Source organism: Microtus pennsylvanicus, chromosome 7 (assembly GCF_037038515.1).
Source record: "Microtus pennsylvanicus isolate mMicPen1 chromosome 7, mMicPen1.hap1, whole genome shotgun sequence".
In the NCBI taxonomy this organism is placed as follows: Eukaryota; Metazoa; Chordata; class Mammalia; order Rodentia; family Cricetidae; genus Microtus; species Microtus pennsylvanicus.
Genome location: NC_134585.1, coordinates 31,083,421 through 31,104,737, shown reverse-complemented (window position 1 = coordinate 31,104,737; position 21,317 = coordinate 31,083,421). Strand labels below are relative to the sequence as shown.

Genomic DNA, 21,317 nt, shown 5'->3' with positions numbered 1-21,317 from the left:
TGGAACGTTCTAGTCACCTGTGTTTTGTGCATTTCCAGAGCCTCTAGAAACAAGTCTGAGAAGAAGCGCCGGGACCAATTCAATGTGCTCATCAAAGAGCTCAGCTCCATGCTCCCGGGCAACACGCGGAAAATGGACAAGACGACCGTGCTGGAGAAGGTCATCGGATTCTTGCAGAAACACAACGGTAAAGGTTGCACTTCTTGCTATATCTATTCCCCCTTGCTCTTCCCACGGGTGATGAGTGTGTCAGGCAGGGCAGCCCTCTTCCTGTTATCACAGGGTCATCACCCATGAGCTCCCCCTCAAAGGCTCTGGACTCGCCGAAAAAAAAAAGCTCTATGTCCAGTTGGGGAGAAGACAGTCACACTACAAAAGACTTTATCATCCTGAGGGGAGACTTGAGAGCAGCCTCACAGGTGGCCCACAGCCTGCACAGGTGGCATTCACCATGTGTCTTCCTTTGTCATAAACCCTTGAAACTCCCCAGTACCTGCCCCTAATGCCACATCTTTCCCCACGTGTGACATTTGTTCTGCCTCCACACTTGAAGCCATTTCTGCCCTGTGGAATCTTAGTTGGAATCACAAAGTCCATTTATACTCCCCTCCCCCTGTCATTGGCAGAGACTGTCCTGTCACGTGATGTCACCACGCGATGCCATCCTGGAACACGTGTTTTTCTCAGATTATCCTCCCTCGGTGCTCTTACCCCTTTGTGCTTGATCGCACCAATTCTGCCACTCACTTTGAACGGTATCCAAAGCCACAATGATGAAAATAAATAAGAAAAAGGTCAGAGAATAGTTGAGAGGAATCAGGAGCCACTCACAAGCCTGGAAAGAAAAAAGTCTTTTGGCCTGTGGTACCAAACAAAATAAAATCAGGGAAAGTCCAAATCACAGACAAGATGACTACATCCTGAGCTTCACATCCCTGCTTTCCTCTGGACGTGTCTTAGACAAGATGGAATCACCGCAGGAAGTAGTGCTGGGACATGGGAGAGTGTCCTTATACATGTCATTCTTTCATTATTTCCTTGAGAATTGTATGTTCCTGTTACCATCGTTGACAGTGGTGACAGGCTGTCCTTTATCTTGGAGATGCTGTAAGAGAGAGTAAAGAATGTGTTAATTACTTTTGTTCAAAGTCGGGGGAAGACCACACAAGCTGAATGGCAACAGTTCTATCACCCTGATAGTTTCATCAGAATACTTTTATTTCCTAAATAACATTGTAGCCAAGTGAAATAGCAGGTTGGCTTGATTGCCAAGATATTTTGTACAAATTACTTGAACTAGGTCAGTGCCTCGGAGAAGCAGGACAGCTGTTAAATAGGACAGCTGGGATCAAGTTCATCGGCGTGACATTTATGCCGCTCTCTGTCCACTGCAGAGTTACCAGATTCCCTCCTCTGGACCCCAGACAGGCCAGATCAGCAGCGGTGAGCTTCCTGACACCAGGAGAGCCTCTCCAGGCTTGCCTTTTCATGAGGCAAGTGTAGTAATATGGACGGCGGGGCTGGGTCCCCAAAACACCCCAGCCGCCTGCCCTGCCTGGCTAGCTTATGCCCCAAATAATTACACGGACACTGTATTCTTTTAAACACTGCTCTGGCCCATTTCTAATCATCTGTGTAGCGCCCCTAGGTGCGCTTACCGGGAAGATTCTAGCCTAAGTCCATCCTGGGTCGGAGCTTCATAGCGTGCGTCTTTCCTGGAGCAGGTAGCATGGCGTCTCTCTCTGAGGTGTCTGCTCTGGAGAGGAGAGCTGCGGAGTCTGACCTCACTTCCTCTTCCTCCTGGCATTCTGTTCTGTCTACTCCTCCCACCTATCTTCTAACCAATGAAATGGGCCGAGGCAGTTCCTTTATTGCTTAGCCAATGAAATCAACAGATTGATATATGACACTCCCACATCAGGCAAGATCTATCTGCAGGACTATCTATGTACAGATATATAACTGTACATATAACTATGTCAGAGTTATGCAGAATCACATGTTTCTGAGATTCCCCGTTCAGAATAAGGGGAGGGAGATCCATGGTAAATTTCACACAGAAATGGGGTGCTCGCACCAGACTGTGGCTTAAGGTGAAAAGGCAATACAGTCACTTTCCATGTACACATGATCTCCACAGGTCCAGGCGACAGAGTGGAATTGTGACTTTCCTTCTGTGTTAACTCAGGGCTCCCAGAGAGCCAGTTTCCCTTCAGTGCCTCTAAACTTTACAACAGTGCTTTATGCAAAGTCTGGTGGCAAAGGAGAAGCAACTGATGTAGAAGAGGTTAACTTCCCAGAGTCAGACAGCCAGGAAGATGCGGTCTTTAAACCCAGCAGCCTGCCTTACAGAGCTCTGTTCTTAAGTCCCCTTCTACTGTTCTCTACAAGGTGTAATGCCCGGGGCTCCTGGAGAATCATTTGTCATAGCTGCACTGTAGTCGTGTGTGTTAGTACACCCACTCGGATAATTGCTTCTCAACCTTGGCTGCCCATGAGAATCACCCAAGGAACTTTGAGAATAATCCACTCCATGGATAAGATAACCAGAACCTTGGGGTAGCTCCCCAGCAGTATGCTTGGAGCCTGCTGGTGCCAGTTCAAGGAAAGAGTGCTAATTTGTCCATGTATGCACTTGTGCATACGATGCATATATGTGCGTGTATGCACATATGTGTGTGTGCATCATGTAGATACCAAAGGACAATCTTGAGTCTCATTATTCAGGTGCTTTCCACCTTTTTTTTGGATACATGGTTCCTCACTTGTCTGAAGTAAGCTAGGAAGGCTAACCATCAAGCCCTGAGGATCTGCCTATGCCTGCCCCTCCCACCTCAGGGCTGAGCTCACAAATACACACCACCATGCCCAAATGTTTTTGTGAATTTTGAGGATAAAACTCAGGTATCTGTGCTTGCAAGGCAAGAACCCTACCAAATGCCTTAGTTAGAGTTTCTATTGCTGAGATGAAACACCATGACCAAAAAGTAAGTTGGGGAGGAAAGGATTTATTTGACTTACACTTCCATATCAACTGTTCGTCACTGAAGGAAGTCAGGACAGGAACTCAAAGCAGGAACCTGGAGGCAGGAACTGATGTAGAGGCCATGAAGGGTTGCTACTTGCTGGTTTGCTCCTTATAGCATGCTCAATCTGCCTTTTCTGAGGGATTAGGCTATAGCAATGATTTGTGTCAAGCCCTGGGAGTTCTGCCTCACCCCGTTGCATCAACTTGACAGCCCCGAGATGACCTCTTAGCCTAGCTTTGTGTAGCACCCTCTCTCTGCTTCCCAGAGTGCATTTCGCTATGTGTATCGTGCAGCCTAGCACTGTGGGGCAGCCCTTGCCATGGATGTGAATGGACGGCCTCACAGCCCACATGGTCTCCTCCAGATCTCCTCCTGTGCTCAGTTAACAAAGTCTCTTTGAAGTCCTTCTGCAAGCTCTTAAGACCTCTGTGCTGGCTAGTCTTATGTCAACTTGCATAAGCTAGAGTTATCTCAAAGGAGAAAACTTCAATTGAGAAAACACCTCCCTAAGATCTGACTGGAGGCATTTTCTTAATTAGTGACTGATGGGGGAGGCTCAACTCATGGAGTTGTCCCTGCACTCGTCCTGGGTTCTATAAGAAAGCAGACTGAGCAAGCCACGGGAATCAAGACAGTAAGCAGCACCCCTCCGTCGCTTCTGCCTAAGTTCCTGCCTCCAGGTGCCTACCCTGTTTGAGTTCCTGTCCTGACTTCCTTCAGTAACGGACAGTGATATGGAACTGTAAGCCAAGTAAGCCCTTTCCTCCCAACTTGCTTTTTGGTCATGGTGTTTCATTGCAGCAACAGAAATCCTAACTGAAACAGCAATACATGAAGGACAGCCCAAGTTTGTCTAACAATGACAACAACGTGTTCTTTCAGGCATTTAGGAGGGAAAATACTTCCCAGGAGACCTTGCTTCTCACAGGGATACTGGGGACGGGACAGGGGGGGGGGGAATGAGTCAAGGTCTAGTCTCATTCGTAACTTGGCACTTCCCACCCTCTTTCTCCATGAGTAACTAGTGAATCCATTTAGACTCATTCAGAGAGAGGATTCAACTCCCTCTCCATGGGGGGAGAGATTGCCAAGATCATGGGTGCAGGTGTTGGGTGTTGCTCATCAACAGTGTGTGCCTGGCATGTGTGAGGTTCTAGATTTAGTGCTCAGCACGTAAAGGGTGCTAAGGAAAACAACCGTGAAATCTTCCCTGTGTACAACGGGCGGGTTCTCTGCCTGCACAATCCGCTTTCTGCAGGAAGTCGTCCCACAGGTTAGTATTATTCCCCACGCGGGGTAAGCGGTATAGTCTTACATTTGCATTGGTCTTGACGTAAGTGAGGGAAATGTTGGTTTAAGATAGAGGATAAATAAGGAAAGCCAAACAGATACGCTATCATGTTTATAGTGTCCGTGGTAATAGCGAGGTAATTTAATAATAGAACAAAATTTAAGTGTAGAAAAAGCTAAGGTGTTTAAAGAGTCCTACCTGGGCCAGTGAGAATCCAATTGACAAGTGTGAACCAGGCCATCAGGTCACCATCGTGACAGAGAATAGATTAGAGTAATAACAACACAAAGAGTTTTGAGAACCGTAAACTCAGAACCTGAAAGCAGCTCTGTGGGCGGAGGACAGGAGCTGTGAGCCAGGTGCCTCCCTAGCACGCGTGAGGCCTGCACCCCACAGAGGCCCAGCTGAATAATGAGTGTCTCTCTAACGAACTGTTGCTCAGTAATGATGAGAGGGTGAGAAATGACTTCCGTCCTATGTGATACAGTGGGCTTATTTACTGTAAGCCTGTGGTGTTTCTGGAATTTTTTTTTAAGTGCTGGGAACAGAATCCAGGACCACACACATAGGAAGCACACTCTCTAGCGGGTGAGCTCTACCCCTGGCCCTTGGATTTTGACACTCCTAGATTTCAGAAGTGTTTATTCTCTGCTTTGACCATGGATAAGTAACTTGACAAGACACCACCACATCAGTCTTTGTTCCTTCCCTTGAGGGTGCAGGCTGCCTAATCCTAGCTGCTCCAGCTTTGTCACATAAGAGTCAAGGTCATGGCAGTGGCAGGCACTCTGCTCTACCTGTGCTCACAATGGGATATTCTCTTCTCCATGGTGTCGTTAAAGGCTGTGACGCCATCAGAAGTGTATTTTCATCCCATTATATCCACAGTCCTCAGAGTTTGGAAGCCAAGCCTAGCATCTGCCCATGGCTTTCTTTAATTAAAGATTTACACAAAATAACATAGGAGAGACATGTGCTTCGTTTATTAATTCCAGATTCGAGGTGCCTTGAATGTGAAGGCTTATGTATGCGTTTCTTTTCTTGATTTTTTTTTTGTTTTAGAAGTCTCAGCCCAAACGGAAATCTGTGACGTTCAGCAAGACTGGAAGCCTTCGTTCCTCAGTAACGAAGAATTCACCCAGCTGATGTTGGAGGTAAAGTGTACTTTCAAGTCAGCTTACTAAAGCTGGGGGTAGAATGGGGAATGAATTGGGGGGACACTTACAGAACAGACACAAAATCCCGTGGCGGCACACACCTTTTATCTCAGCACTCTAGAGGCGGAGGCTGAAGAATCAGAAGTTCGAGGCCATACTCTGTTACTTAGCAAGTTTGAGACCAACCTGAGATACACATACCCGAGGCCTTTGTCTGAAAACAGTAACGATAACCACCACCACAGCAAAACAAATGAGCAAACAAACAAAAAGCAAGGAAATAGCTCAGTCAGTAAAGCTCTTACCTCATAGGCACGAGGACTTGATTTTGGTCCTCAAAAGCCACGTTTTTAACAATGCACACATTTCTGATTCCAGCATTTGAGAGGTGGAGACAGGCAGATCTATAGGTCTAGCTGTCTAGCCAGCCAACCTAGTCTACATGGTGAGCCACAGGACAAAAGAGAAACCCTGTCTCAATCAAAAGAATCAAAGCGAAAGGCCCCTGAAGAACAACACCCAAGGCTGATCTCTGCTGTGCATGTATATTCACATACATGCACACACACTCACACACATGTAATATGCACTCATACATATATGAATCTATATTCACACACATGCACATGAATATGTATTCACATATATGTACTCACACGAGCGCTCACGTGCATGCATGTGCCCATACATATACCGTCATATACACAGACATTCACACATACATGTCCTTGATAGGTTAAAGAGTTTAGTAAGTTAGAAATTAAAATGCAGCTGCTGATTCCTGTTAGTTCTCATGCCTGAAGAAATAACTGCTCAAAGCCTTGGAAAAAAGCTTTGGAACAGATACTGCTGGGACTCTGCCTGCTATTGTTTATGCTTTGGCTACTGAGTTGGGCCACCTAAGCAAGTGTTCCCAAACTGGAAGTGGTGGGGTGCTATCTGTGGCCTCACTGACTGTAGGACAGGCCCTCTTTGTTGTCTCCAAAGAAGGCATAGAGCATGAACCAGGAGTGAGCGGCAGAAGAAGACAGCGTGAAGAGGATTAGAAGATCGTGACAGACAAGCCCCTCTGCAGAATGCCAAGGTTGTAATTTCCTCCTTAGTGGACACACACATTGGCAAACAAGTCTTTGAAAAGTATGTTTTAAGCCTGGGCTCATAGTACATTAACATTTATGTGGATGTCAGTCACGGTGACCTGTGCCTCCCACCCAAACCATGCCCTCTTTGTATAACATGACTATGCTCCTTCATCTGGTCCAGTCACCGAGTTTCCCTGAAAGACCAAGTTGAGGCGAATGGCCTGCTGCTGCTGAAGTAATAACCTCCAACAGCATCCTTGAAATTGTCACAGAGGGCTTAAAGTCCTCAGGACTGATTACGCCTCTACAAAGCACCAGCAGATACTGACTTCTGATTTGGGGGGTTTACTGGAGGTGCATGCCAAAGGCCATCAGACGGACAGAACCAGACGGGACTTGACTGAGACGTGGGACAGAAAGTCTAGCAGAGGGAAGTTCCACCTGGGCGCAATGACCGTGAATGGCTCCCGGCTGAGGCTTCGGAGGGTGGATTGTTAGGATAAGTCCGTCTATAGCTCCTCCCTGTGCCTATATAACACTGATGTAAACTTCAATTTCCATAGATTATCTATGCAGAAAACAGAAAGTACTGGAATAAGAAAATGCCAGAATAAAGATGTCTAAATATTATGAAACATAAATGCATTAATGAACATTGCAGCAAATGAAAGCTACTTAACTCTGCATGGGAACTATATTTAAAGAAAATACAGAACTTTCCGCAGAAGCAATGTATTTTAAGTATGTTAAATTTAAAGCAGCTTGTGAAATAGAATGTTAATTTAATGCATCATTATGCCGCTTTACAGGAATTGATTTATCTCTTAATTCCTACGGAAAAGAAGTTAAAAAAACATATAGCCCTCTAGAATCAGCCACTTTTTAAGAGCCCGTTAAAACAACCTTTTTGTTTTATCCAGTGAGTTTCATAGTGTCCAAAGAATTTCACAGAACGAAGCTTCTGTGAAGTTTTAAAATTGTTGATAAATCCATGTCGGGAAGGAAGGTCTAGCCATCAGAACTAGCATTTCTAGAAAAAGATTTTAGATTAATGTGAATAATCTTAATGCCCTTATGCCGCTGTCTCAGATGAGAGTCCTTGAAGCAGAGAGAGCGGAAGACTAGATGCATTCATCCCTGCCCGCCCTGGTCCATGGAAGGCAGCTCTGAGTTAGATGTCCACCCAGCCCTGGTCCACGGAAGGCAGCTCTGAGTTAGATGTCCACCCAGCCCTGTTCCATGGAAGGCAGCTCTGAGTTAGATGTCCACCCAGCCCTGGTCCACGGAAGGCAGCTCTGAGTTAGATGTCCACCCAGCCCTGGTCCACGGAAGGCAGCTTTGAGTTGAATGTTACCCAGCCCTGGTCCACGGAAGGCAGCTTTGAGTTTAATGTTACCCAGCCCTGGTCCACGGAAGGCAGCTCTGAGTTAGATGTCTACCACCTAGTGCAGGTGTCTAGCTAAGTTGAGCTTCTCTTCCAGCCTGTTGCCCTTCAAAAGACACAGATCTGGGACTGTCTCAGCAGAACCATCTGATTTCTCCTCCCTGATGGTCTGAACACTGCAATGTGCCCCTGCAGGTGATTCATGAGTTTCCATGGAACAACTTTTTCCTAGGGTTTGTCCTGTCCCTACGGCACATTCCCCTCTTTCAGAGAGCATGTCCTTCCTAGCCAGGAGATTCCGTCTACTTCCATGGGGACCCAACCTGGCTGGGAACACATATGCCCCTAGGGAATCTCTAGTGTCTCCAAGCATGAATCTTTCTTTCTTCCTACCATCTGTCAAAGGGGCACAGAACCAGATTTCAAGACTCACACTGTTGTGAAGTACAAAAGAACAAAAAATGGCCCAGTTAGAGCCCAGCATCTCTGGTAGAGTGTAAGACTATGGCCAAAGCACTCGGAGAAATGACTCAAAAAGATGGAAATTTCCTTTTTTTTTTCTTTTCTGTCTTTCTTTCCCACCCCCTTTGGATATATCTCTTTTATTTTTATGTGTGTAAGTTTTTCACCTACATGTATGTATAGACATAGCATGGGTGCCTGGTGTTCAGAGATGTCAGAAAAGGACCCTGGATACCTTAGAACTGGAGTTACAGGCTGTCTCAAAGCCACCATCTAAGTGCTGGGCACCAAGCCCATGTCCTCTGCAAAAACAAGTGCTTTGCCTACTGAGACATCTCTCAAGCCTGGAAAAAAAGAGAATTTCTTGCTGGCCAAGGTTTGGAGAATTCAAGGTTTTTCAGAAAAGTTTTAGCAATTCTTTCTCTTAGCCCATGCACTGCCCCAGAGAATGCAAAGACTGTTCTACCAGAATCAGGAGTCTGTAGATAATTTCATCTCTCTGTGATATGTGGTGTGGTTAAGCCTCCAGGACCTGTAGGACCTTTGGAAATCCCCCTTCCATGAATAGGGGCACATTGTGGTTCTGTTGTACCACAAAAAGTGTGGCAGTGGGATTTCCAGAGCCATGGCAAATGGCAATAATTGTTCACATAGAGATTCGATGTGGGTCTTACATACTTTGTGCATAAGGCCAGTGAGCTGGTGGTCATCTCACATCTGTGAATACACTCAGTTTTGTAATGCCCATGTGCCTGACAGGCCCAAGAAGGACAGGGGTTCACTGTACAAAAAAAATAAATAAATAGAAAATTGACTTGTTCAACTACTTTCCCCAGGCTTCCCATATATTTCCAGAAAGGTCCAGTTGACAAGAATGCCCCCATGCCTTAGAAACCTTCACCTACAGACTGCAGAAAGCCTGGAGGAAAATAGGGGTTAACATAGGCTGGAGCGACGAGGGGTGTGGGATGAGACAAGACTAACGAATAGGCTCTGATTTACAGTCAGCTCGAAACAAGAAGTTCTGGGGTGCTATAGCACTATTAGGGCAGCTATAAGTGTTGTGAATTACAGAAGGTAGATGGAACTATTTTAAATGTCTTCACCATGAAGAGATGGTCAAGATTTTAGAGGCAGATACCTCTAACCAAAATTAAACATTATACTATCTACACACATAACAAATATCCCATGGCACCCCATGGGTAGGTCCAACTTTATATTTTTATATATCAATTTGAATAAATCTAATTAAGGGCTGGAACTGAATCTCAGTGATAGAGCTTACCTCCCACACGTGACATTCTAGATCCAACCTCAAAGCACCACCCCCAAAAGAAACCACTGAGTTGAACTTGCATTGATGAAACAAATTTGAATTTTAAAGGAAAAACCATTTAGGAGAATAATGGAGGAGGGTTAAATTTACTGGGCTTTGCTCTTTCTCACCATCACTCCCAAGTCTAACCCAGAGTGTCTTGGCCTCCACGTGACTGGCGTTTTGTGCCTGATTATTCTTTGATGCCCTGTGTATTATGGGATGTTTTTGCATCATCCCCTGCCTCTCCACGCTAGAGACTGCTGTCAACCTCCAGTAACAACAACCCCAAACACCCACAGCATGGCCAGACACCTCAAGGTAGAGGTTCACGGATGTATCCAAAGCATGAGGCTCCTTTAAGAGTTGTGTGTTACAAAAATCAACTCAAAATGGATCCAGAACCTTCTCATAAGACCTGAAATGCTGAAACTGCTTCACAAAAGAGGCAGAGGAAAGAACTTCTGAAAAAAGAAAAAAAAACCCAACCTCAAGAATTGATAAGACAATGAGACAGCATGAAATTAAAAAGCTTCTATACAACCAAAGAAGCTATCAGCAAAGTAAACAAAAAACTTACAGGATAGGGGGAAAATCTTGCACAAGGTATCCCTCAGACAGGGGGTTAACATCTAGAATATGTAAAGAACTACAAAAATCAAACACCAAAGAAAAATAAATAAATAAAATTCTATCAATAAAATGGGCCAGTGAACTCAACAGTTTTCAAAAGAAGAAACATAACTGGTAGATAAATATTCGCAAAGGTCTTCAACATCCTTAGCCTAAATTAAAATTAAGGTTCTGCCTCGCCCTACTCAGAATGGCTAACATCAAGAAAACAAATGAGGGGCTGAAGATGTGGTCACATGATTCACATCCTGCATGCCAGCCCAGCCCCCTGTGTCCGCCTGACTTCATCCCACTTACACCATATCCAGGCTCAGGACCATTCTGCTATGGCCACATCAGACCCACAATCAACAAAAGAAGTTAGCATACCCAGGTCTCATTCCACAAACACAAACAATATGACAGATCAAGACAGTATGCATCACCCCAAACCCACCAGTCCTATGCTACCTGAGTGGTAACTCTCAGGACAGGACAGAGAACATGAAAGATCATTCATAAGCTTCATCGGAGAATTCAAGGTGTTTAAAGACACACACAGAGAGAGAAAGAAAAAAAAAACAGTTCAGTCAACTTAGAATAACCCAAGCAATGCCCATGAAAACATAAACTCAAGGCTGAATTTCGGAATGATGAAGACAATCCAGGATTTTAAAATGGAATTCAATAAAGAGAAACATGGGAGAGAGCTAAGGCTGAAATCAAGATGGAATTGGAAAACTCAGTAAGAAACTCATGGGAAAGCCTTCCGAGTAGAACAGATCAAAGAGAAGATGGAATATCAGAACTTGAAGATAGGGGAATTAGAGCACACAAGCAAACAATAGGGAAGGAAGTTAAAACATAGGAGGAGGAACACACAGGAAACGTAGGACACCATGAAAAACCAAACCTTTGAATTATAGGCATAGATAAGGGAGAAGTCAATGATAGACTAGATCTTCAACAAAATCATAAAAGAAAACTTTCCCAAACTAAGAGAAGACACACCCATGCAGATACAAGAAGTCCACAGAGCCCCAAATTAAAAAAAAAAATAAGAAGACCAAGAAAGAAATTCCCAGAGCATATCGTACTTAAAACACTAAGTACAGAATGAAGAAAGAGCTCTAAACGATGCAAAGGTAAACACAAACCACGTCTACAGTTAGTGCCCTGCTCTGTTCCTTGCTCTCCCACACTCAGGCACACCCTCCTGACTTCACAACCCCTTTCATGGGGCTAGGTTCCCAGCGGCACTCTGGGAGGATCTAGGGAAAGGCATCCAGAATGTTCCCAACTCCTTCTAAGGAAACATTCTGTCTCCTCCCACAAAGCAAAAACATTCCCGGATTTGGAGAAGACAGAATTTCAAAGACATGGCTGGTGTACCAGCAGTGGCAGGCTTCCCGTGGATATCCACCTGAGCCTGTGTGCTGTTCCCTCAGAGACTGAATCTCTGGTGAAGTGGGCCTTGCTTTCATTCGCTCTAGCTGTTGGTTCACCAGGTTCCCCAGATAGCCAGATGCCAGCGTGACCCCTTCTTTGCTGAACTGCATAGATTGAGTCTTAGAAATTAAATTGACGTCGAGTTGTGTCTTAAGAAAGCATTATAAATATTCATGGTCAGATTTCTATAACACTAAACCTCAAGAGACCGACCCTACCCTGTGAAAGAGCACGGTTCATGTTCATTTTCTCATGGCCAAGGCAAGGTGTCTAGCGGATGGTATAGATGCTTCTACGTACATGGAATTTTTAGATGTTTGAAAAACACTTGTGTCTGGATGAGTTAGTTATAAAGTCCCCACTCCCACCCAGCCTGGTGGAACAAGGTGATTCCTTTTGGAGTCAGTAGGGATTAAAAACAAGTTTCACTATCCTCCTGCCTCGGCCTCCCAAGTGCTAGGATTACAGCCTACTGCCATCACAATGTTCTTCCTTCGGTGGCTACTTCTGTGGCCATGGATGCTGATGGAGGTCTGCCGTACCCAGCACGGCTCCAGGGATGGACTTGACCGGGGCAGCAAGGGAATGAAAAAGAGACACACAGAGGGACAAGTGGACAGAAAAACTGGGACTGGGTGGACTGGGCTGCCTGACGTAGAAGTTGCAGCACCCCAGAAGCTCGGTGTGTTTATTATGCAGTTGAACAGGGAGGCAGGATTATTGCATATAGCTGAACAAAGAGGCAGGTTTGGCTAATCTTGGTAGGAGCAGTCTCTGGTGGGGAGCAGTCTTCAGGCCTTAAACATCCATTGAGGGTGGGGGCCAGGGCCACAATGGACATTTTCTACACACACTATCGATGTTTTCACTTGGATAGGAAAGGAAGGCTTTGCCATTTTCCTGTAGTCCTGAGGCACTAGGGTCCTTGACATGGCGGGCTTATGTCAACCACACAAGTTTGCTCAGGCTTTCGCAAGTTCATTCCTCAGTTTCCCACAGAGACCTGTTTGGCCTGCCGGCACACGTTTCTGATTGTGAGGTATCTTTCTCCATACCTTGCAGGAAATGTTCATTTGCTCCTGAGCACACAATGACTTTAGGGGCAGGGCCTGGGGACTGTGGCCTGTTGCTGATGCCATGAAGCGGTAACATGATATTCTGATTCAGCTCAGTAACATGCCTGCCATGAAACCAGCTGAAGCAGTTTCCACGGCTGCATTTCGTTTTGTGATACCAATAGGTGAACTTTTTCACCGAACCTGCAGTGATTTTGCAAGCACTTTGCCTGAGCTGGACAAACGGTGTGCAAAACCATCCTGTGTGTAAGGCAGGAAAGTGCTGTGAGGTCCTTCACAGAAACGGTCTGAAGATTGATTGGGAAACAAAGCCAGCGTCATAAAAGGTGGACCCTTCGCTTCAGTATCATGTTCTTCCATAAAAGCATCTCTAAAAAGCTTTCAAATGTTGCATTTTTCCCCCAGGCATTAGATGGCTTCATCATCGCGGTGACAACAGATGGCAGCATTATCTATGTCTCCGACAGTATCACACCTCTCCTTGGGCACTTACCGGTGAGTTTCTGCTCCGGCGGCCTTGGCCCGTGCACCTTTTTATGTTTCTCTGAAGAAGCATTCAGATCTAAGATCAGAAGCAGTGCAGGTAGAGGGAAGCTCTGTGTGAGAAGGAGGTGTGTGGAGAGTTCAAGAGTGTCCGAGCTCTGCCGAACCAAACCGGGCTGAGCCCAACGTCCTGGGGCAGGTGACAGGCAGGAGAAGGCATGTATCAGCCTGAAACCTAGGCACGGAACCATAATCTTATCAGGCCCAGGGCTGCCATCGGGATGGGACTGACATGATCGTATCTCAGTGCTGCTAGCAGAGCCCAGAGGACAGCAGATGTCCCTGGTCAACGGAGAGCTGATTAAGAAAGGGAGACAGATGGCTCCTGTGGGATATGTGGTTTGGAGCTCTGGAGACACGTATGAGATTGCAAGTAGGTTGTAACTCTTGTCACACCGAGTCTTCACTGCAGCAATGTTTCCTGGGAACGGAAATCCTCTAACAAGATGCCGTAGGACCAGTGATGTGGGGGCCTTGGGGAGTGAGAAGAGACTGCACAGGAAGGGAGGAGAGGACAGCTCTGAAGCCATGGATGGATGGTAGAGGCTTCTCTGTGAGGTGGCTGCAGGCCCCTCTGTTCCTTCTCCTTCCCTTCATCTTCCTTCCTTTCTCCTGGTTTCTTCCTCCCTCCTCTTGATGGCTCCTTGATAACAACAGCCCCACGCGAAGTCACTTGCAGATCTGCACCAAACTAGAAGAGGATCCACCCTTGAGGAAGCCTCAAGCCTTTTCCCAGCGTCCCATTTCTTGCCTTGCCATTATTGATTGCCACAGAACGTGGCCTGAAACGTCAGCTCCACTGGGAGCGACGCGTGTGAGTGAGGGATAAACATCCCCTCTTCTTGGTCCTAACCAGACTGGCAGAACCCACCACCCCATTCCTAACCCTTGCATTCTGAAGTAAGGCCTCCAGTTTATGTGACAAGCAGGGTAGTCACTTGCCCTGGATTAAAGGAAATCCCAGACAAGTGTGACGCTAGGAAAGTATGGTCCCCCTCTTCCTGGTCATGCCAGGCCAGGAGACAGCATGACTTTGCTTCATGAGCAGCTTCTGTCTGTCTTGTAATGATAAGCTCCTCTCTGCTGGGAGCTCAGGGTTCCTTCTACATTGTCCCGGCCTATTGGTTCCTCAGAAGTCATTTGTGCAGATAGTTTTGTTCACCTACAGAACTATCACCGGCATTCTCCCATTATCCCTGTCTCTTAGGTCTGGAAGGTACGTTTGATCTCTCTGGTTGTGGACCTATCCCATGGCATCAACGGTATCTGGATGCCTTTCCCATGGCATCAGAGATATCAGCAGTGTTTCCTGATGCCAGAGGGGGATGGGCAGACGGGGTGTCCTCTTTGGGGACAGCTGCTGGAAGAGGTTCCTTTTGGTCTTGAAGGATGTTGAAGAGCATCCACGCCTTGACCTTTGTCTCAGTAAGGAGGGTGGTGATGGATGGGGAGTGACCTCCACTTTCTTCAGCATGGTTTCTTGGTGCTTATCCGAGGATGGCCGGGGAAAGAGGAGAAGATAAGGTGCCTTTCTGGGGGGAAACTTCTATTCTGTTTTGAATGGCAAAGCTAACACAGTGATGGCCCCGACTGAAAAACAGTCAAGTGTGACCTGCTTTCTGGCTGGGAAGGGAGGCCAGAGCCCAGAGCTGTTTGGGTAAACAGGGCTACTCTTTTCTGCTTTATGCCTTCATGACTCTCTGATGACCCAGTTGCTATATGTGGCAAAGAAAACTTAGTAATTTTTCTGGCTTGAAATTTCACTGGGGTCTTCCTTTGCAAGTGGCGTGGGCAAGGGCTTTTAAGGGCAGACATGTCCCTCGTCCCAACAGCATTCAACCATTTATTCTGGGAACCACTCCTCTATTGCTTCCAGCTGAGGAAGCCCAGGGACCCAGCCACTGAGGGCAGAGCAGGGGCTGAAACAGGTGCCGCTATGATGAGATTAAGCTGGTTGCCATTTCGCTCTGGTGTCTTCCTGAGGCCAAGAATTTGGATTGCAGCTTGGGAATTCATCTGGGTCTTATTTTCTGGCGTGAAACCAGGACCTGTCTGTAGAGTGTTGAATATTTGCAGAAGCCATGTGAGGGTGACTTTCCTTCAGGATTTCAATCAGAGAACTTCTGCCTTTTCCACTATTCGGAACGCTCATTGAGCACTTGCTGTCCACCAAGTTCCTGTGTATTAATATCTGTAAAGCATCTGGAACCTTCTCTCTCTCTCCTTACTGATCCTTACAGTAACGCCATGACAGTCATTGCCCCCGTGCACAGACAGGAAAACATGGCAGTACAGAGGAATCCAGGAATTGGCCCACAGTCCTGCAGTCAGTCCAGGGTGTGGCTGTGGTGTGAACTGGGACAAGGGCTTCAGAGCTTAATCATTACTCAGATCTCTCCAGAGGACATTTAAAAAGGTGCCAGTTTCCCACATTGTAGTGAGAGTGGTGAGAACTGGAAGGCAATCATTCTATAGGAGAAGTGGCCATTGGGGAAAGGTATGGCTGGCTGGGGACAATCAGGACGAGAGGCAGGAGGCCGCAGATCCTAACAGCAGAGCCCAGCCTTTTTGCTTAGCACAGGCTGGCATGGCAAGGTTCAACCCCTTCGTCTCCCGGGTGCCTGGAATGAGAGAGTTGTCCACGATAGAGAAAAGCCCACCAGAACTCTTCCCACGAGTGAGCTGGCTTCAAGGCTGTTTTCTTTCATCTTCATGTGATAATATGTTCCTGATAGATTCTCAGACAGTGGTTTTCTGATGAAACCACTCATTTTGATGAAACCATTCTCAGTTTGGCAGAGGGAAAAAAAAAGAGAGAGAGAATGAAACAAAGCAAACAGCAAAAACACGCCCAAAATAGAAAGTGATTTTAAGATAAAAGCAATTTTTTTTCCAGTGGTGTTAGCATCAACAGTTGGCCTTTCTCAGTGTCTAGAATGAGCACAGGCAACCAAAGCAGAAATGGTGTGTGTGTGTGTGTGTGTGTGTGTGTGTGTGTGTGTGTGTGTGTGTACCTGTCTGTGGGTGTATGTACCTGTCTGGGCCTGTGTGTGTGTGTGTGTGTGTGTGTGTGTGTGTGTACGTGCCTGACTGTGCCTGTGAGTGTGTGTACATGAACACATTTCCAAAAGCCCAGGGCTAAAGGGAGCTTTTGAGATGTCAGACTTTCATGGGAAATGCTGGGGAAGCAGACTGCATGCCAAGGGCACAATTGGGAAACAGTCTGGCTATGGCAGAACCACATGATCTGGGGTTCCTGTTTGGACTTATTTCATTTTTTTTTTAACTTCCATTCTGGTTCCTATTTCTGGTTTGTTTGCAAACGTGGTGCTTGCCTGAAGCACTAGGTCACTGTGCTCTCTGAAGACAGAAGTCACATCCCCACCCCTGAGCATGGTATACGTGTCTGAGTGTTTATGAAAAAGACACCAGCTTCCTGAATAGGCCTGCCATATGGGAGCAACTGCCTGCACATAGTTCCTCAAGGTGGGCGTGTCCCAGAAGAAAGGCAAACCTGCAGCTATCTCAAAGAAATCAGATAAGATTAAGGAAGTCTAGAGGCTGGAAAGTACTTTTGTAAGAGTTAGTTCTGCAGGCAAAAGCTCCACCGAGAACCACATACATGATTATCACGAATATGTGGGCAAGTTCCCACGAGGTTCACAGTAGGGGAGCCGGTCACAGGAAAGGAAAGGCTCAGCCTCTGGCTTGTGTTGCTGTGAAACACAGCAGCAAGGTCAAGGCCAACAGCAGACCCACTTTCCTGGAAACAACCCCCACCCCCACCGGCAGGAAATGTCTACTCCAGGCCGGCATTAGAGGGTTCCAAGGCAGGGAGCCCAACAAATGTGATTGCGACTTGAAGTTGATCATGTATTGCAAGTCCAAACTTGCATGCGTGCGTGGGTGCATGCGTGCATGCGTGTGTGTATGTGTGCATGTGTGTGTGTATGTGTGCATGTGTGTGTGATAGCTCTAGAATTTAAACTAGTGACTGAGTATGAACAGGCAGGTAAAACATCGGTCACCAAGATTAAGAACTAGAATAGATCTGAGAGCACTGAGGGCCCATCTCCTGCCCTCTCACCATGCCTCACCTCTGCCTAGAGACAACTCTCTTCCTAAGTTTCAACCTAACTACTTGCTTGTTTTCTTTGCAGTCTTATTAATGCCAAATTGTTTGCTGAGCTGTAATTTAGTCGAGGCTAAGAATTTCATACCCCAGTGAGACAGTAGTGGCGCACGCCTTTAATCCCAGCACTCCGGAGGCAGAGGCAGGCGGATCTCTGTGAGTTCGAGGCAGCCTGGTCTACAAAGCAAGTTCCAGGAGAGCCAGGGCTGTTACACAGAGAAACCCTGTCTTGGAAAAAAAAGAAAAGAAAAGAAGAGAGAAGAAAAAAAAGAAAGAGAGAGAGAAAAGAAGGAAGGAAGGAAGGAAGGAAGGAAGGAAGGAAGGAAGAAAGAAAGAAAGAAAGAAAGAAAGAAAGAAAGAAAGAAAGAAAGAAAGAAAGAAAGAAAGAATTTCATACCCCAAATGTTTTTGGAACAAGGAATGTTTCAGTATGGGACATTGCCCTTCCTTCTGCTAAGATTTTTGTTTATTTGCATAAATTTTCATATGCCTCTATATTTACATAATGAACTATCTTGAGAATGGTCCCAAATCTAAACAAACAAAACACATCTATGCTTCACCTGACATTCGTAGCCTGAGGAAAGTTTTAGGAAGTATTTAAAATCATTCCATGCATTAGACAACATTTCACAGTGTAGAATTTTTCTAAAAGTTTCAGATTTGGGGGTGGAGATACAGCTCAACAGTCAAGAGTACTTACTGGCTGCTCTCCCAGAGAACCTGGACTCAGTTCCCAGGACCCACATGGCAGCTCACAACCTCTGTAATTCCAGTTCTAGGGGATCCAACGCCCTCTTCTGGCCTCTGTGGGCACTGCACACATGCAGGCAAAATACCCATTCATGAAATAATTTTTTTGAATCCCAAGAAAAGCAAAAAGTTTCAGATTGGGGCTTTTGGATCAGAGGTGCTCAAGCTCTGTTCCTTTGCCCTTCTTCGTGTAAGAGGGTCATAAGAGCGGATTACAAAACTAGAGCTCTGATCCAGCAAGTCAAAGTGCTTGCCACACAAGCCCAATGACCTGGGGCAGAGCCCTGGAACCTGGGGGCAGAGAAGGCATCTCTTTGCCCAGAGGATCCAAGTTTGATACCCAGCATCCACATTTGGTGGGCAACTCAAAATCTCCCGTAACTTCGGTTCCAAAGAATCTTAAGCCTATGGCCTCTCCTCCACTACACACACACACACACACATACACACATACACACATGCACGCACATCATTTTTAAAAGCAAGATTTCCCTTGTAAAGGTTAAAAGAAAGTATCAGTTCCCGTAAGTTATCTTCTGACCACTGTAGGCACACTGTGGCACACACTCCCCACCACACACACACACACACACACACACACACACTAAAAATAAAGTTGAAGGAGTTTTAGAATCAAGCAATAATAATAACAAGACTTCTCAATCTTATTTGTAAGCTCCAGAGCAGCCATTGGTTTCGGTTACAGGGCAGGACCCGTTGTAAGAATGGATTCCAGTTCTTCCTTGTGTGCCTCTTTCTCGCACTTCCTGGTGAGGATGAGCAAACAGCCCTAGATAATTATTTATTTATTATGTATACAATATTCTGTGTGTATGCCTGAAGGCCAGAAGAGGGCACCAGACTTCTTTACAGATGGTTGTGAGCCACCATGTGGTTGCTGGGAATTGAACTCAGGACCTTTGGAAGAGCAGGCATTGCTCTTAACCACTGAGCCATCTCTCCAGTCTAAGAGAAGTGACCCTGTGTAGGATGTTGGTTTGCAGGACGGATACTGTGCTTTCACCCTCTCTAGATGACGTTTGTCTGCCCCCAAAGCTGTGTCAGTTTGCCTCTGCCAGCAGGGGGCAGCATTCTGGAAACTCTGAGTCATCAGAATTTGGTGTTTGTCAGGGTACTTAGCCTTTGGCAATCTCATGTGTGAGAAGATATCCCATGAAGATGTCACTTGTTTTGTTTTGTTTTTTCCTGGATACTAATCTGTTTTGTCATGTGCTTACTGGCCAGGTGGATGCTCTCTTGTGTGAAGCATGTATTCAAGGACAGTTGGGGGTTCCTTCTGATGCCTGCATTAGTAGCTGCTTGTCCTTGTGCGAACATAGTGTATGCTTGTGGTTGCCACACACCTAGGCTGTGTGATGGATTCTGCTATTACTGCTGGACTGGAGCCTATACAGCATGCTTTTGTGCTGGATACTGTAGCAACTGTGACAGTATTTGAGTGTTTGTGTATCTGAGCAGAAAGGGTACAGTAAACAGTGTATCATCACCTCATGGGACAACCAGGATAGGACATTATCCATCACCACCCATCACCGCCCATCACTAACCACAATATCCATATGCAGCATGTGTCTTGTATTTCGGTACTGTGTTATTGGACTTTGACTTTCTCCGTAGCATGTGGCAGGCATTCTCATCACAGTCTGGACACTGATTCTCAGGGAGGATTGCCTCAGTCACCTCTTAGGCCCCATCCTGCTGGAGATGTCCGAACACAGCAGATGATACCCGACACTAGATAGCAGAGATTGACTGCAGAACATGAGTTACCCATGTCCAGAACCCAGGGGACAAGAACACTGTGCATCCAAAGGGCCATGGCAGCTTTTGCATAGATGAAGGAGGGGGTCAGAGAGAGAGAGAGAGAGAGAGAGAGAGAGAGAGAGAGAGAGAGAGAGAGACTGACTTTGTAATAACAAGATGGGAGTATGCACCCAGATCCTAGTTAGCTTCTTTGAGTCATTCTACCTGCAGGGGTTGGCACCAAATCCTCCATCCTGGAATGAGCAAGAGGTATGCCTGGTCTCTTAACAATAGGAGCTTTCAGTTAGGCCATCCAGGCTTGCAGATGCCAAGAGTATATACCACATAACATTGGGCCTCAGTCTGGAGCCTTTTAGCGTAGACAGCTAAACTGTAAACACTGATTCTTTGTGTGCCTTACCGCTTCCCTCTCTTTAAGATATATTGGTGAACAGAGGTGTTTTTCCTTTGTGTTTGCTTCTTTTGTATTTAGATGCTCTTTCATGGAATCACAGTCAGAGGGATTTCTGTACTGTCTTCTGGGAGCTTGAATGTCTGGCCATGAGTTAGACTTGAGACTAGATAAATCTAAGAATCTCAAGCGTGTTTCTAGTTGGCTGTTTCCTTTGCCTGACTCAAAGCCTTTAGGATTCTCCTGAGCCTATGAGCATGTCTTCTCACTGGGAACCAACCCTGGGACCTCTCAAATGGTCCTTTTTAGCTGTAGCCAATACAAAGCTTCAGCTAGAACTGCCACAGTCCCTCAGGGACATTTGAGAGCTGAATGTTCACCCAACCTACTTGCAGAACTGCAGCCATCTTGAAGTTGCTTTTGGTACAGGCTCACTACACATTGCTGGGCGCAACTGAACTGCCATTACCTGTTCAAGCCTGAGATGTTTCCTGGGTTCACAGCAGTCTCAGCTCATCCCGAGACTCCTAAGGTTTGGCAAGGAGAGACCTGAGAACAACACAGTGTGGAACTCAGGGGAGGCCTTCCCAAGAAAGTCCCAAGTGGGACTAACTCCTAGATCAGTCAGCCCAGGGTCTATCAACAAGTGGGAGAGAGCCCCTACTGCCTCCCACCTCCCACAGATAAGTGACACTCCTGGAGATGAATCAGGTGGGAAGATGTCCGTAGACAGTGTGGTCCCTCCTTCCTCTCTGAAATTGCTATTACTTTAATCAACAGAGCTTGGCTCATTGAAGAAACAGTTCAGCTGCAGAGGCAATGTACCCTTCCCTCAGCACTAGGGTTTACATTT

The 21,317-nt window shown here is 46.2% G+C and overlaps 1 protein-coding gene across 2 annotated transcripts in view; it reads left to right on the top strand.

The window, feature by feature from the left end:
- Window positions 1-21,317, top strand: part of Npas2 (neuronal PAS domain protein 2) — a 185,314-nt gene that overhangs the window by 102,089 nt on the left and 61,908 nt on the right. For both annotated transcript variants that reach the window (XM_075980373.1, XM_075980372.1), the window contains exons 3-5: window positions 39-187; window positions 5,383-5,474; window positions 13,266-13,355. In XM_075980373.1, the coding sequence (XP_075836488.1) occupies window positions 39-187; window positions 5,383-5,474; window positions 13,266-13,355 (331 nt within the window). The remainder of the gene's footprint in view (window positions 1-38; window positions 188-5,382; window positions 5,475-13,265; window positions 13,356-21,317) is intronic.